Source organism: Panthera onca, chromosome E2, assembly GCF_046562875.1.
Source record: "Panthera onca isolate mPanOnc1 chromosome E2, mPanOnc1 haplotype 2, whole genome shotgun sequence".
Classification (NCBI taxonomy): Eukaryota; Metazoa; Chordata; class Mammalia; order Carnivora; family Felidae; genus Panthera; species Panthera onca.
The window spans coordinates 3,174,638-3,189,739 of NC_138353.1; the positions used below are offsets into that span (position 1 = coordinate 3,174,638).

Consider the following 15,102-nt stretch of genomic DNA (forward strand, 5'->3'; position numbering starts at 1 on the left):
GGGGCTCAGGGGAGGGGTGGAGTCAAGCTGGGAGAGGCCGAAAGGCCCAGAACAGGGGCGGAGCGTGAGGTGGCAGGGCGGGGCGAGAACATTGGTGTGGGCGGAGCTACACTGTGGGCGGGGCGAAGCCACGGCAGGGGTGGAGCTTGCAAGGAGGACTAGGGGACGCGGATCTTAAGGGGCGAGATCTGGGTCGGGGCGGAGCTTAGGCTGAGAATGAAGCGGGGGGCGGGGCCGGCCGCCTTATCCGGCCAGGTGGGAAGGGCTTAAGAGCCGGGAAAGCCTCCTGGATCAAGGTTGGGAGGGTGCGCCGGGAACTTCCGGGCGAGTTTGGCGCATTTCCGGTCAAGATGGCGGCGCCCAGCAGAGTCAGGTGCGGGCGACTCTGTCTTTAGTAGCGGCGGCGACTCACAGCCCGGGGAGGTGAGTCTTGGGTTAGGGAGGTCCGTCTCGCTCTGGCTCCTCTCTTTGGAGAGGAAGGAGAGGGGATTTGTTGCTAAGGCGTCCAAAGGGGGGGCTTGTTGCCAAGGAGGCAGGGCAGTGGGGTTGCTAAGAGACGGGAACGCACTTAGGGGCGATGGGGGAGGGGGTTGCTAGGTTGCTAGTTGGAGTGGGTGGGGCCTGTTGCGAGGGAGGAAGGAGGGGCGTGTGACTTTGGGGAAGGGTCCTGTGGGTCTGCAGGAAGGAAATAGGGCTGTGGCTATGGTGGGTGCGGGCAGAGTGGTTTGGGGTCATGGGCGGGCGCCCAGCTCCCCTAAAACGCCGCCTTCTCAGCAGACCCCCAGGAGTCGACCCGACGGGACGCCAGAGCTACCTCAGCGGTGACCACCCGCTCTCCCAGACACATTCTTCCCTTCACAAACAGCCCATGGCGGACCAAGGCTCTGGGGGTAGCCGCCTCCCCCTGGCGCTGCCCCCGGCCTCCCAGGGTTGCTCCTCAGGGGGCGGCGGCTCCTCGGCGGGGAACTCGAGCCATCCTCCGCCCCCGCGAAACCTCCAAGGCCTTCTGCAGATGGCTATCACGGCGGGCTCTCAGGAACCAGAGCCCCCTCCAGAGCCCATGAGTGAAGAGGTAAAGGGTGGGGATCCCGGAAGTGGGGAGAGGGGGTAGGTGTGACAGAAATCTCTCGGGAGGTGCGTCCTGGGCAGGGGCGGGAGTCCAGGTGTGAGGGCATAGCGGGCTGTGTGTGTGCCAGGTGGGGTTACAGTAGACTGAAGGTCAGATCTCAGAAGTGCCTGCGAGGGCAGATCCCTGGATCCCAGCATCCCGTCGAGGTGCAGAGTTGCACAGTAGCTTTGTGGTGAGAAGGGAAAGGGAGCCGGGCAGACCTGGTTTCGGCAGTATCCAGCTGTGTGACCTTGGGTATGGCACTTCACCTCTCTGAGCAGCAGGTTCTTTATTTGCAAGTTGATGATGACGCTAAGAATAACAGCACTTCATAGGGTATTTCTGAGGTTCCCGTTTAAGTAGGGGTCCACACAGCGCCGGGCAGTGTTCCTGAAGACAGCAGGCTGTTCTCATCAAGAGTGCAGGCTCTGGGGACAGGCACTTAGGTTTGACGTTAGGCTTTGTGGGTGGCCGACACTGTGACCTTGGGCAAGTCACAGCCTTTCTGGGCCTCGGTTTTCACATCTGTGAAGTGGGGATAGCGATACTCACCTGGGAGGGTTGTCTTGGAGATTAGTTAGCAATACTGGTTATATGTGATGTTTAGTGGCCGATGGTGATTATAGTACAAAATATTGTGCTAATCCAGTGATGTCATTGAACATTTAGGACAATGAGCTAGGAATAGGCACAGAAGGATTAACATCTCGCCCAAATTCATCCAGGACTTGTGACTACAGAGCCCGCATATGAGCACTAACAGACCTGCTGGAAAAAAAAAAAAAAAAAAAAAAAAAAAAAAAAAAACAAAAAACAAGAAATCAGTGGCCAGCTCTCAGCTGTCATCTTACTTGACCTAACAGGCAGCATTTGATTCCTACCCATCTCCTTGATCTCTTTCTTCATTTGTTTTCTAGAACAACAGTGTCCTGGTTTTATCCTTACTCACTGGCTCTCCTTCCCTCTCCTCTGCTGGTTCTTCCTCATTCTCCAGCCTCTGAATGAATGCGTACCCCAGGGCTCTCCTCTTACCTACCTGTGCTCACTTCCTTTGTGAGCTCATGTTGTGTTGAGACTTCCCCCTGACCACTCTCAAATTTATATCTCTAGACCGGTGGTTCTGATATTATCTCTCTGCGGACATTTGACAACCAGCAGAGACATGTTTAGTTGTTCAACTCGGGGCAGGGGGTGGGCTGCTGGCATCTAGTAGGTAGAGACCAGGGCAGCTGCTTGCCGCTCAACATCGTCCAGTGTACCCACCCCCAACAGAACCGTCCAGCTCAGAGTGTCAGTAGAGCCAGGTTGAGAAAGCCAGGTCTAGGCTGGACCTCCTCTCTGAGCTCCAGCATTTCGCCTTGGGTGTGTAATAGATCTCTCAAGCTGAACACGTTGAAAAATGAGCTCTAATCTCCACTCCTCATGTTCCATACCCGCTTCCCCTCCCGTTTTCCCCGTCTCCTTCTAGTTGCTCAGGACAGAGACCTAGGAGTGCCTTCTTTCCCACCCCGTTGCCACTCTCTCCGTAAATCTCGTGTCTAGAAAGTTGTGAATAGAGGGGCGCCTGGGTGGCGCAGTCGGTTAAGCGTCCGACTTCAGCCAGGTCACGATCTCGCGGTCCGTGAGTTCGAGCCCCGCGTCAGGCTCTGGGCTGATGGCTCAGAGCCTGGAGCCTGTTTCCGATTCTGTGTCTCCCTCTCTCTCTGCCCCTCCCCCGTTCATGCTCTGTCTCTCTGTCCCAAAAATAAATAAAAAACGTTGAAAAAAAAAAAAAATTTAAAAAAAAAAATAAAAAAAAAAAAATAAAAAAAAAAAGAAAGTTGTGAATAGAAAAGACGCTCAACGGAAACCTGTTGATCGAAGGAGCAGTCAGCTCCCGCACGTTGGCCGTTATTAGCAACAACTGTTAGGCGCGAACGAATTACTGACAGAGGGTTGCTTCTTTCCCCACCCTCCTGCCCGGTCTCGCGCCCCAGAGGCGTCAGTGGCTGCAGGAGGCCATGTCCGCCGCCTTCCGGGGCCAGCGGGAGGAGGTGGAACAGATGAAGAACTGCCTCCGAGTGCTGTCCCAGCCTACACCCTCCTTGGCTGGGGAGGCCGAACTGGCCGCTGACCGGCAGGAGCGTGAGGGGGCCCTGGAGCTGCTGGCCGACCTGTGCGAGAACATGGACAATGCTGCAGGTACCCACCGGGCTGCCCCCCCCCCCCCCCCCACCTCCAGGGTCCCGCCCCTTCTCCCTGGTCTCTCCCCTGTCTCTTCCCTCCTCTGCAGCCCCGGGTCCCTCTGTGTCTCAGCCCCTGTCCTTCCTTTCGGGGATCACACTGTCAGCCTCCCAGCCTCCAGCCTCTCCCTCTCTAGTCTGGTCCCAGATGTGACTGCCCTGCCTCTTCCTGCCTGGTCCCCTTGTCATCAGGAGGGGACCTTCTCTCACCCCACCAGCCCGGCGGCACGTCTGCCTCCCCGATATCCTCCCAAACTGGTCATTTCTCCCTGGTCTCTTGCGTGTGCACTGTCACTCCCCAGAACACGAGTGAGGAGGTGGTTCGGGGCAGGACGGTCAGAGAGGGTCTCCCCGAGGGGTGCCGTTTGGTCAGAGACCTGAAGCAGTGGAGTGAGTTATGAGATTAGCTCTGGAAAAAGCTAATGGGGTATGGCCAGTGCAAAGGCCCTGAGGTGGGAACGTACCTGGGACGTGCAGGAACAGCAGTAGGGCCAACAGGCCAGAATGGAGTGAGGGAAGGGCGGGAGGTGGGAGGGGGCGCTGGGTGTGGAGGGCCTTGCAGGCCAGAGTCGGTGCTGGGGTTTTGTTCTAAATGCCGAGGAGCTGGTAGAAGGAGGACATTCTACTTTCAGTCGCAGGGGCATAATATAGTCATTGAGGGTGTGGATTTGTCTTTTCTGGCCGTTTCACGTCAATGGAATCATAGAATATGTGGCCTCCGAGTGGACGTTTTCAAGGGTTTTCCACGTGGGAGCCTGTAACTGGAACTTTATTCCTCTCTGGAACAACCTATTGTGTGGATAGGTCACGGGTTTGCTTATCCATTCATCAGTTAATGGACATTGGGGTCATTTCCCCCATTGCTTATTGAGAATACTGCCCTCGTGAACATTGGTGCAAGTGTCTGTTTGAGTCTGTGCTTTCCGTGGTTTTGGGTCTTTATGTACGAGTGGTCATATGACAACGCTGCGTTTAACTTCTCGAGGAACCACCAAGCTTGCCGATACCACTTTATTTATAAGAACAGGTGCTGGGCCGTAGTTTGCCGAGCCCCGGTCTAGTATGAGGTTCTCCCACAGGGAGATTGGGGGTCAGTACCGGAATTCAGTGGGCTGCAGCCTGGGACCCTAAGCCCCCAAATGCTGACATTTTTTTTTTTTTTTTTCTGTTTTTACTTTTATTTGCATATATTTCATGCAGAATTTACTCCCGGGCCATAAGTTTTTGTTTCTTCACTTTCTTCTGGGATATCTTTTTCTTCTGTGCAACCTCCTCTTCTGGTTTAGGAACAATCTGCTGTTTTTCAGTAAGGATCATCTCAATGTGGCAGTGAGAGCTCATGCGTGGGCTAATCCGACCATGAGCCCTGTAAGTTCTACGCCGCATTTTGGGGGCTTTGTTCACCTGGATGTGCTCAACGACCAGAGAATCTACATCTAAACCCTTACGTTCAGCATTGCTCTCTGCATTTGTAAGCACGTGCAGTAAAAATTCGGCACTCTTTTTGGGCCACCGACCCTGTGTCCAGCCCCACTGTTTGGCCTGGGCACACCTACCAACTCCACCATTGTAGCGTTGGAATGGCACACATTGCTTCTGCAAAGTGACATCTTTCAGATACTTGGTGGCCTTTCGGATATGCATACCGATACTTGGTGGCCTTTCGGATATGCATTCTTGATGGCCTGGGCAGTTTCCCGTGTGTTCTTAGAGTGAACACGAAGATTTGAACCTCTTGATTTGCATGATTTTGTCGGGTTTTCCGGGTCAAGTGAATAGCGAACCATTTTCAGAGATCACCTCAGGCCACTTACGGGAAGAGAAACGCTGACATTTTTGAGACCTCGGAGGGATGCCTGGTTGGGTGCCTGGAGAAAGCCCGCACTTGAGGCAGGCTCCCCTGGGAGGCAGCCTCACCCTCCAGCCTCAGCTGGCGTATTAACTTGTGAGGGTGGCAGTAACAAAGCACCACAGAATGGGAGGCTTGAACAGACTTGTGTCACCTCACACCTCTGGAGACTGGAAGTCTGAGATCCAGGTGTGGGCAGGGTCAGTTTCTCCTGGGCTCGGGTCTCCTTGGTTTGCAGGTGGCTGCCTTCTCCCCGTGTCCACACGTGGTCTTCCCTGCGTGCATGTCTGTGTCCTGATCTCTTATGAGGACACCGATCGTACCAGATTAGCACCCACCCTGATGACCTCACTCTACCTGGGTGATTTCTTAAAAGGCCCTGTTTCCCCATACGTTACATCCTTAGACACTCGGGGCTTCAGCATACGAATGTTGGGGGGGAGGGCACAGCTCAGCCCCTAGCACCCGAACTCTCGTCTCCCTTCTCTCTGGCACAGACTTCTGCCAGCTGTCAGGCATGCACCTGCTGGTGGGCCGGTACCTGGAGGCAGGGCCCGCGGGGCTGCGGTGGCGGGCGGCACAGCTCATCGGCACCTGCAGCCAGAACGTGGCGGCCATCCAGGAGCAGGTGCTAGGCCTGGGCGCCCTGCGCAAATTGCTGCGGCTTCTCGACCGGGACTCCTCTGACTTGGTGCGCGTGAAGGCCCTGTTCGCCATCTCCTGTGAGTGTCGGGGGGGGCTGCGGGGAGGCGCACAGATCCTGCTGGGATCTGCCTGGGGGCAGGTGGAGGGGGACCTGAATGTTCAGTTATGCCCATTACCCGTTGAGACTCTGTGCTGGGTGCCAGGACTGAGTGGTGAGCTTGCCAACCCCCTGTCACTCAGAGAGCCAGACCCTAGTGCCACGGGAATGCTGCTCATCACGTCAGAGTCGTCAGTCTCTGTTGCCCTTCCTTGTCGTGAGGAGGGGGCCGTCCTTGCCTGAGAGGGTGGCCTCCACCCATTAGAGATACCAGTGGCTCTCACTCACGCTGTCTCCTGGGGAACAGGTGCCTGGATGGGGCTGATGCCGACACCTGTGGGGCACTCTCTGTGCCAGGCCCCATGCCAAGCCTGGGCGAGCATTAGCTTGCTTAGCCCGCACACACACCGTCGGAGGTAGGGAGACTGAATCCGCGTCAAGGACAGACCAGGTCAGGTAGCCTAAGTGACAACCCGGGCGCCCTGCAAGGACGTGCAGGTGCGCGGTGGGAGCCCAGGCAGTGCTCTCCACCATGCGCTGGGCCCCTGTCTATGTGTGCGCCATGCTGGGGGCCCCCATTTGACGGTTTCTTTCTGTCTTTTTTTTTTTTTTTTTTTTTGAATAAGCTTCGTTGGGATGAAATTCACAGGCTATACAATTCATCCTTTTGTTTATTTTTAAAACAGTTTTAATGTTTATTTATTTTTGAGAGACAGAAAGAGCGAGGGAGGCAGAGGATGAGAAGCAGGCTCTGAGCTGTCAAGCGCAGAGGCCGACTTGGGGCTCGAACCTGTGAACTGTGAGATCATGACCTGAGCCGAAGTCAGATGCTTAACTGACTGAGCCACCCAGAAACCCCATCATCCCTTTGAAGTGTACAGTTTAGTGTATTCTCAAGGCTGTGCAACCGTCACCGCTGCCGAACTCCAGAACATTTCCATCGCTCCCAAGAGAAGCCCCACGCCTGTTAGCGGCCCCTCCGTGCCCCCTTTCCTCCGGCCCCTGGCAGCCAGCCACAGCCTGCTTACTGCACACATAGATTTGCCTGCCCCAGACATGTGGCTCTCCGAACCCCACAGTTTAGGGATTTTTTTAAGTTGTAGAAACCCCCGCACAAACTTAAAAAGCACAAGCAGGGGGAGGGGCAGAGAGAGAGAGAGAGAGAGAGAGAGAGAGAGAGAGAGAATCCCAAGCAGCCTCCACACTGTCAGCGCAGAGCCCAACTTGGGGCTAAAACTGATGAATTGTGAGATCATGACCTGAGCCGTAATCAGGAGTCAGACACTTAACCGACTGAGCCATCCAGGCGCCTCGAGGGATTTTCATGGAGGCTTTCTCACGTAGGCGTGATGGATCATTGATTTCACTTCCAGTCCCTTTCTCCTTTCTGGAGGATGGGAGGTGGGGCTGGAAGTTCCAAGTTTCTAATCATGGGTTGGTCTTTCTGGTAAGTAAACCCCATCCAGTAGTCCACCCAGAGTCACCTCATTAGAACAAAAGATGCTCCTATCACCCAGAAACTTCCAAGGGTTTTGAGACGTTGGTGTCAGGAAAGGGGGCAGAGACCAAGTATGTATTTAGTATGTCACAGTGGTCCCGGGAGAAGAACAGGGAGGCTAGGAAGGAAGGGATTGCGGCAAGGGTGCGGGAAAGAGTCCTGGAGGAGGTGGCATCTGGAAAGTCACCTGCAAAACTGGGGAGACAGATGGACAGGCAGACCTTGGGTGGCTTGGCCACAGAGGGTGGACAGAGAGACTCAGTTCCCCAGAGGTCCCGAGAGCCAGAGCAGTATGGGGAAGAGGTGGGTCAGTGTTGTCTTCTAATAGCTTGCGTTAATCATGTCTCAGTAAAAAAAAAATACCTAAAAAAAATATAATGCTTATGAAGCGTGGGTCCCTAGAAGTTGATGTTGATGGTGGTGACGGTGGTGAGGATTCTGGTGATGGTGGTGACCGTGACCTCGAGGTTCCTCCCCCCGCTTGTCTCCCCCCAGGCCTGGTCCGGGAGCAGGAGGCTGGGCTTCTGCAGTTCCTGCGCCTGGACGGCTTCTCCGTGTTGATGCGGGCCATGCAGCAGCAGGTGCAGAAGCTCAAGGTCAAGTCGGCGTTCCTGCTGCAGAACCTGCTGGTGGGCCACCCCGAACACAAAGGTGGGGCAGCCAGGGCGGGGGCCCCAGGGACGGTCCCAAAGGGAGGGTGGGCGGTGTGGGGGGGGGAAGGGTGTGGACCGCCCCTCTGACCCCCAAGACCCTTCCCCCAGGGACCCTGTGCTCCATGGGGATGGTCCAGCAGCTGGTGGCCCTGATCCGGACAGAACACAGCCCCTTCCATGAGCATGTGCTTGGAGCCCTGTGCAGGTATGCTGGGGCCTCCGAGAGGGCGAGGCCTGTGCCAGGCACCACCCCTCCCCCCCACACCTCCCAGGCTGGCACCACTGGGCTCCTGCCCACCAGCCTCCTCCCTGATGGGATTCGGGAGCTTGGGCCTTTCCCACAGAGGGGGCAGGCATCATTGTGCTGGCCCTCCCTGAGCAGTAGTTTCCTCACTTGTAGGGCTGACACGGCAGCCTGGGAGGAGGGGCAGAGGCTTACCCCGCTCCCCCCACACACGGTACTGGCAGATTAGTGTCTGCATGAGAGGACACGGGGAGCAGCCCGTCACGCAGGCGTCGGCTCCCGTGTGCCGAGCGGGCTCCAGGCCAGGCTCTGTGCCAGGTTCCTTATTTTGTACCAGTCTCATCGTAGTCTCTGGGGTGGCGTGGGGACGGCGTGAGATCTGCATCCAGATGGGGAAACTGAGGCCCAGTGTGGGGAACTGTCTTGCCCGGGCTCCTGTGGGAGCAGCGTGGGGGCGGGCCTGTGTAGAGCGGGGTCCCAAGGATTGCTCTCCTGTCCCCACAGCCTGGTGACAGACTTCCCCCAGGGCGTGCGGGAATGCCGGGAGCCCGAGCTGGGCCTGGAGGAGCTGCTCCGTCACCGCGTCCAGCTGCTACAGCAGCACGAGGAGTACCAGGTACGGCCCGCGGGCGTGGCTGCGGCACCTGCTGCGTCCTTCCTGTGTCTCTCGCCGCGTGCCTCGTGCTCTGAGCTAGCGCTGCTGCACGGGCGAATGGGAGCCCGGGGTGCCATAAGGGGTTAGTTAGCAGTCATTTATTTATAGCCAAATCGTATAGTTATTTACATCCTGTCAGAGTTTTAACAATTAATATTTATTAGATTGCTAAATAACAAGTCTGATAAGTAGCAACCAATGAGATAATTGAATAAGAAACGAGATAAGTAACTCGTGTATTTAATTAGGTAATAAGTAACAAGTGATAACTCAGATAATTAATCAGGAACAAATAAGTGATAAAGAGCAACTAATTAAATATTCGTACAGTTGTTTAATTATTTAAGTGATTTAGCTGATAATTAAACGTGTCACACTCCAGGGACAACTGTTCGACTGAGTCCGTTCCTCTGTGACACTGTCGAGAGTTCACAGAGGTGCTGGGAGTGAGGAGCAGGGATGACTAGGAGAGGCACAGTGTCCACTCCTAGGGGCTTGCCCCGACCTCATCACAGGGACGCGTGGAAACATGTGCCCACAGATCGTGGGGTCCACGGAGCCCCAACCCGGCCTGGGCTCACTTCCAGCTGGGGAGTGCTTTAGTTGTTGCATTCGATCCCTGAGCCGCCTGCGTGGCAGGTGATACCACGGCCTACTGGTGAGGACCCTCCTGGTGAGACAGGTCACCTGTGAACTGACCAGCACTCCTTTTGCCTTTTTTTTTTTGTTGTTGTTCCAAAAAAAAAAAAAAAGTCTGTTAGCTCTATTTGGTTTTAATTTTTCTTTTAACATTTATTTTTGAGAGGAGACAGAGCACAAGCAGGGGAGGGGCAGAGGGAGAGAGGGAGACACAGACTCAGAAGCCGGCTCCAGGCTCTGACCTGTCAGCACAGAGTCCGATGAGGGTCTCGAACTCATGAGCCGTGAGGTCATGACCTGAGCTGAAGTCGGACGCTCAACCGACTGAGCCACCCAAGCGCCCTGCTTAACAGTTCTATTGAGGTATAAGTGTCATGTAATAAACTCCACTTATTTAAAGTGTGCAACGTGAGAAGCTTAGACATATGGATACACCTGTGGAAACCTTTATTCTTCCTTGCCTCCCTTTGTCGGGGGCAGCTCAGCCATGTGCCAGGCCCTGATCTGGGCGCTGGGGGTTTGGGGAGGAGCAAAAGGGTACAGCCTTCGCTCTCACGGGGGCTCAGGGCTGATAAACATGCAGACACGCAGAAATACATACTTACAAGTACATGTATATGTGTGTGTGTGTATATGTGCATGCATAATACATGCAGTGTTTGTATAGTGTAATTTAACACGGATAGTATGACACCAGGAGGTTACAAGTACATTGACGGAAAAAACGTGAGGGGGCAGAGAAGACGGGGCAGTGATGCGTTAGATCTGGTGCCATATCAGTTTCCTACGGCTGCTCTAACAGTACCACAGACTGGGTGGCTTAACGCAGGGAGGTATGCTCTCGCAGTTCTGGGGACTAGAAGTCTGAAGGCAAGGTGTCGGCAGGGCCGTGCTCCCTCTGAAGGTTCTAGGGGAATAATCCTTCCGCTTCCAGCTGCTAGTAGTTGCTGGCAATCTTTGGCTTGTGGATGTGCCGGTCCGGTTTCTGCCTCCATTTTCACATGGGCCTTCTCCTGTGTCTGTGTGTCTGTCTTGGAAATCTTTCCAGATACTCAGAGGTCTGCTTTAATTTCAGCATAATTGAGTGACACAGTTGGCATGATATCCCGTAAGGTGATTCTGTCATGACTTAGTCCTCTTTTGTAGGTAAATTTAAGAGTTAAATTTCATGAATGCTTTCTTGCAAAAAGGTCCTGTAGTCATGTGGTTCAAAAGTGAAGCTGCATAGGAGGGTAAGCAGTGAAAAGTCTCCCCGCTGCCCTTGTCTTTAACCACCCAGTGCCTCCCCCAGTTCTGTGTGTGCCCTTCCTCAGATGGTCTATGCACACAAGCCAATGTGCGTGTAAATTCTCCTCTTCCTGTGCCCCTTTTGTGCACAACCAACCTGTCCTGACCACTCTTCTGTTCCCTGCCTCATTCCCTTTCATAACGTCTCAGGGAGGGGTGCAGGAGGAGTGTATTTTGTGTTGGCGGCCCTGGCTTTTTCCTGTTTCCTTTGAGAGCTGCAAGGGAGGTCGCTTCTTCCGCACCATGACCCCTGTTAACGGACATGCTGGTTGTTGCTACCACTCTGCTAAAGGAATAACTTTTTTACCTGTTACTTAATATGCATGAATATGGCTATAGGACAATTTCCAGAGAGGGAAAAGCGGCCAGGTTAAGGTAAGTTAAAGTGAAGGTACAGAGTTAGGGGCCGTTTTGTTAGCTATTGCCAAATTGCTCTCTATAAGGATGGAACCAGTTGATGAGGACGCCCAAGGGTCCCTTAAGCCATTTGGTCTTTTTCCAAGCCGAATGGCAAAAAGTAGTATTCCAGACCGGCTTACATTTGCGTTTCTGCAGTGAGTAACGTCAGACAGCTTTCCTTTCTCGTGAACTGCTCATTCGTATCCTGTGCCCATTCGTCTACAGGGTGGTGGTTTTTATAATCGATTTATTTTAAAGCTCTTGAAGTATTAAATATGTTAGCCTTTTCAGACGAGTTGCAAATATTTTTCACCCCAAACTGTTGTTTTTCTTTCATTTTTGTTTCTGGCATCTTTTTGCCAAGCAGAACCCTTTCAGGTTCATACAGTCCAGTCTTTCAGTGGTGTTTGTACCTGTGGAAGGGGTTTTAGTTTTAAGTGGTGATTAGTAGGGGTCGGTCGTACCTGGGAGTTAGGGCACAAGGAGCTGAGGGGAGGACTCACCAGTGGGGTTTGATGGAGGCTGCGCAGCCCCTGGTTCTAGGTCAGTAGTCCGGGCACAGGGGAGAATGATGGATCCCGCTGGCATGGATCTCCGCTGAGATCTGAGGACCCTGGGAGGCTTCTGGGTCAGGCAGTGCGGAGGGCAGAGACCCCGAAGCAGGGATGGGCCTCTGCACTCAGGACTCCGCCTCTTGTCCCCCCACCCCCACCCCCATCCAGGAGGAGCTGGAGTTCTGTGAAAAGCTGCTACAGACCTGTTTCTCCAGCCCGACGGATGACAGCATGGATCGGTGAAACCTGGTGGCTTATCGCCTGTCTCCGTGGAGCCCCAGGCCTCCTGCCTCCCAAGAGAGAGCAGGGCCTTACTGGTGCATGGCCAGGGTGTGCCAGTCGGTCTCTGCTCAGCCCCCTGCAGGGGCACCGCGGAAGGCTCTGGCTCCCTGGATCTCACCTCTTGTGCTCTCACGCCCTTCCTCCTTCTTGTGTCCATACTGTTCTAATAAAGGTGTTTCTCTTCCTCCAGCTCATTCACTGCAGCCTTTGTCACCTCCCCTAGAGGATAGTTGGGGGGTGGGGCACGATCTTACGGGACCGAGGGAGCCACGGAGGAGGAGAGGGCAGCGGGAGGAACCTGGAAAGAAAAGTGCTGCTCCCTAAAATCCAGAGCCATCGTCTCTCATCTTCTCAGGCCCTCTTGAGAGGGAGTGTGGTGGACACCCGCCCTCCCTTTTGACCATCCAGCGTCGCCGATTTCTCCATCAGAAGAATCCCCCACGTTTGATGTCCAAAGGGCCTGCCCGGAGGCGGGAGCCATGTTACTTCCCAGCATCCCGTGCAGAGGCATGTCACGTGACGTCAGCCCCACCAATTAGAGCCCACCGCGCGGCTTCTGGGCGCGGGAGATGGGGGGAAAGCGGGAGCAGGTGCACCGCGGCCAGCCCGAAGCGCTCTACTTGCCCAGGGCTTGGGCATGGGCCTTGCTCCCGGCTGCAGAGCACTGAGAGATCCCCAGCCTTATCAGATATTGGGGCCGGAGACAGGTCTCACCCCCTTTCATAAATTCCTTGTCAGCTCAACCAAGTCTGGTCGTGTGTAACCAAGGCTCGTGACCAGTGCCATTTTTCAGACGAGGAATGTGAGCCCAGGGTGTTGATGCGTGGGCAAATTCACACAGCTAGGTTTCAGACCCGGGCTGGCTTCAAAGCTGTGCTCCTCCTGTACCCTGGTCTCCCAGCTCCATTTCATACACGCTGATTCCTCTCGTGTGGCATTTACTCGTACTCTTGGGATTTGGGATGGGCCAATTATTTCACCCTTCTTCCCAAGTTCAGGATAAATTGAAAGGTAGCTACAGAATCCAAGAATTGGAGCTCAAGTATCACGTTTATTACCATTATGGCCAATCAGAGAAAGTAGCTTTAGTCTTGCTGCTACTCCCCCCAGCGTGAGACATGCTTGCCTGTCTGGTCACAGGCAGCACTGGACGAGCAGAGGCCTCCCCTTGGGTGCCGCAGGCCGCACTGGGCAAGCTGGCTCTAAGAGAGGGAGGGCTGGCGTGAGCCACGATGCCCATCCAATCTGGCAAATTGTTCCTCAGCCCCTAAAGGGGTTGGAGAGGCCAGGGGAGACACACTAAGCAATAGAAGTACCTCCGTGTGGAAATGTGAACAATGGGGAATGAGCGTTGTCACCAGACACTTTAAGCGCCTTCCAATTTTTTATGCATAACAGCATCGCCAACCTGTGAGTCCTGATAGGGGGGAGACACAGATTTTGGTCTTTAAAGCTGCTGCAGCTTCCCAGGTTCTTCCAGACTGACCATGTCAACTTCTCAGGTTTCTTTTGCTGGTTGAAAAGGGCTACCCCTCGTCTCTCAGTTCCTGAGCTTATGTGTTAAAATAATATGGCAACTGTGCAAACATGGAACAAAGCAAGCAAAATGCTGAGTAAAAGACAAAAGAATGTGACTGAAGAAAAGATGACCGAGGAACAGAAGGAAATGCATCACAACTGCTTCAAGCTGAGTTACAATAGGAACCTGGGTCCATTTTAAAACAACCCCCCCCCCCCCCAAAACAAAAACAAATCCCCAGGCACCTGGGTGGCTCAGACTTTGGCTCAGATCGTGATGTCACAGCTGGTTCGTTCAAGCCCCATGTCAGGCTCTGTGCTGACAGCTCAGAACCTGGAGCCCGCATCAGATTCTGTCTCCCCCACCTCTCTGCCCATCCTCCATTCTTTCGCTCTCTCAAAAATAAATGTTTCAAAAAATTGAAGAAACAACAAAAAACAAATCCCCAATGATGAAAAGGTTAAGATTGGCAAAACTAAGGAAACAAATAGAGGACTATGGTGGATTGTTCAGGAAATATTTACTCCCTCCCATTCCACCTCCATAAGAGAAGTACACTTCCCCACTCTGTTGGTGTGTGGAATTTATGTGCCTGCTCCCCATAACTTTGGGCTTGATTGTGTGACTTGCTTTGACCAATGGATGGTGGCAGATATGAGGCAACCTGAGACTTGAAATGCGCTAACAGATGGGCTCGACCTGGGCTGCTTCTCCCTTTCCTTGTGAGATGGTGCCCTGGGTAGCCCATGGTGCCAGAATACGAGAGACATGGGAAACAGAACCAACTTTGCCAAACTTCACATTGGCCAGCTCCAAGCTGTGAAAATGATAGATGCATGCTGCTGAGGTTGTGATTGTTACACAGCAGCAGATAACTGATACAAGGGCCAAAAATTAGCTCATGCAGCAAATCCACTGGAAATAGCAAGGACCAGAAGAAGAGACATATGATAATAAGCAAATACAGGTGGAAATGAGAAAGATTAAAGCAAGTACAGAGGAGCTAACAAATGTGAAAGGCAAATGCATAACTGGCATCCTTGAAATGGGGAACAAACCACAAGAACAGGAAAATGTACTAAACATACGATTCAATGTGTCTGAAATAAAAAAAAGTAAATCTGTAGGTTAAAAAAATGAAAGGAATCCGTACACGCACGCACTCGTCTGATCCTTACAGTGGGCCTGTAACATGAGCAAGGGCCTGTAACAAATTGGGGAAACAGAGGCAACAGTAAAGACAAGGCCTGGGCAAAAACCTAAGGCGAGACCTAAGTCAGCTTTACGCACAGAGAAGGCGTCGAGAACCGCGCGAGGCAGACGCGCGCGGGGCCCTGGTTGGAGAGAAAACCGGGTGCGGATTACCCAGGACTTGGACCCTGGAGCGAAAGCAGGAAATAATTGGAGGAGACGGAATGGATTTCCACAAGGAGCGAGTGGGAAGAGAAATC

General features: G+C 53.7%; 1 protein-coding gene and 1 long non-coding RNA gene across 5 annotated transcripts; one reads left to right on the plus strand and one right to left on the minus strand.

Moving 5' to 3' along the window:
- The first annotated feature begins 173 nt into the window (after positions 1 to 173).
- Positions 174 to 12,321, plus strand: HSPBP1 (HSPA (Hsp70) binding protein 1). Of its 3 annotated transcripts, none has more exons than XM_060652569.3 (8): positions 174 to 423; positions 775 to 1,072; positions 3,085 to 3,289; positions 5,677 to 5,901; positions 7,915 to 8,070; positions 8,181 to 8,277; positions 8,821 to 8,932; positions 12,019 to 12,321. In XM_060652569.3, exons 2-8 carry the CDS (start codon positions 869 to 871, stop codon positions 12,091 to 12,093), a joined length of 1,074 nt encoding a protein of 357 aa, XP_060508552.1. In that variant the 5' UTR covers positions 174 to 423; positions 775 to 868; the 3' UTR covers positions 12,094 to 12,321. The 3 variants fall into 3 exon arrangements, with proteins under 3 accessions (XP_060508552.1, XP_060508551.1, XP_060508550.1); XM_060652568.3 differs by having other exon boundaries at positions 778 to 1,072; XM_060652567.2 differs by lacking the exon at positions 174 to 423 and having other exon boundaries at positions 719 to 1,072.
- On the minus strand, positions 1,383 to 2,089 carry LOC132691257 (uncharacterized). 2 transcript variants are annotated; one of them, XR_009615662.2, is made up of 2 exons: positions 1,990 to 2,089; positions 1,383 to 1,873 (listed from the first exon to the last, which is right to left on the minus strand). It is a non-coding gene; the product is annotated as an uncharacterized LOC132691257 (long non-coding RNA). The 2 variants fall into 2 exon arrangements; XR_009615661.2 differs by having other exon boundaries at positions 1,383 to 1,876.
- Positions 12,322 to 15,102: the final 2,781 nt, after the last annotated feature.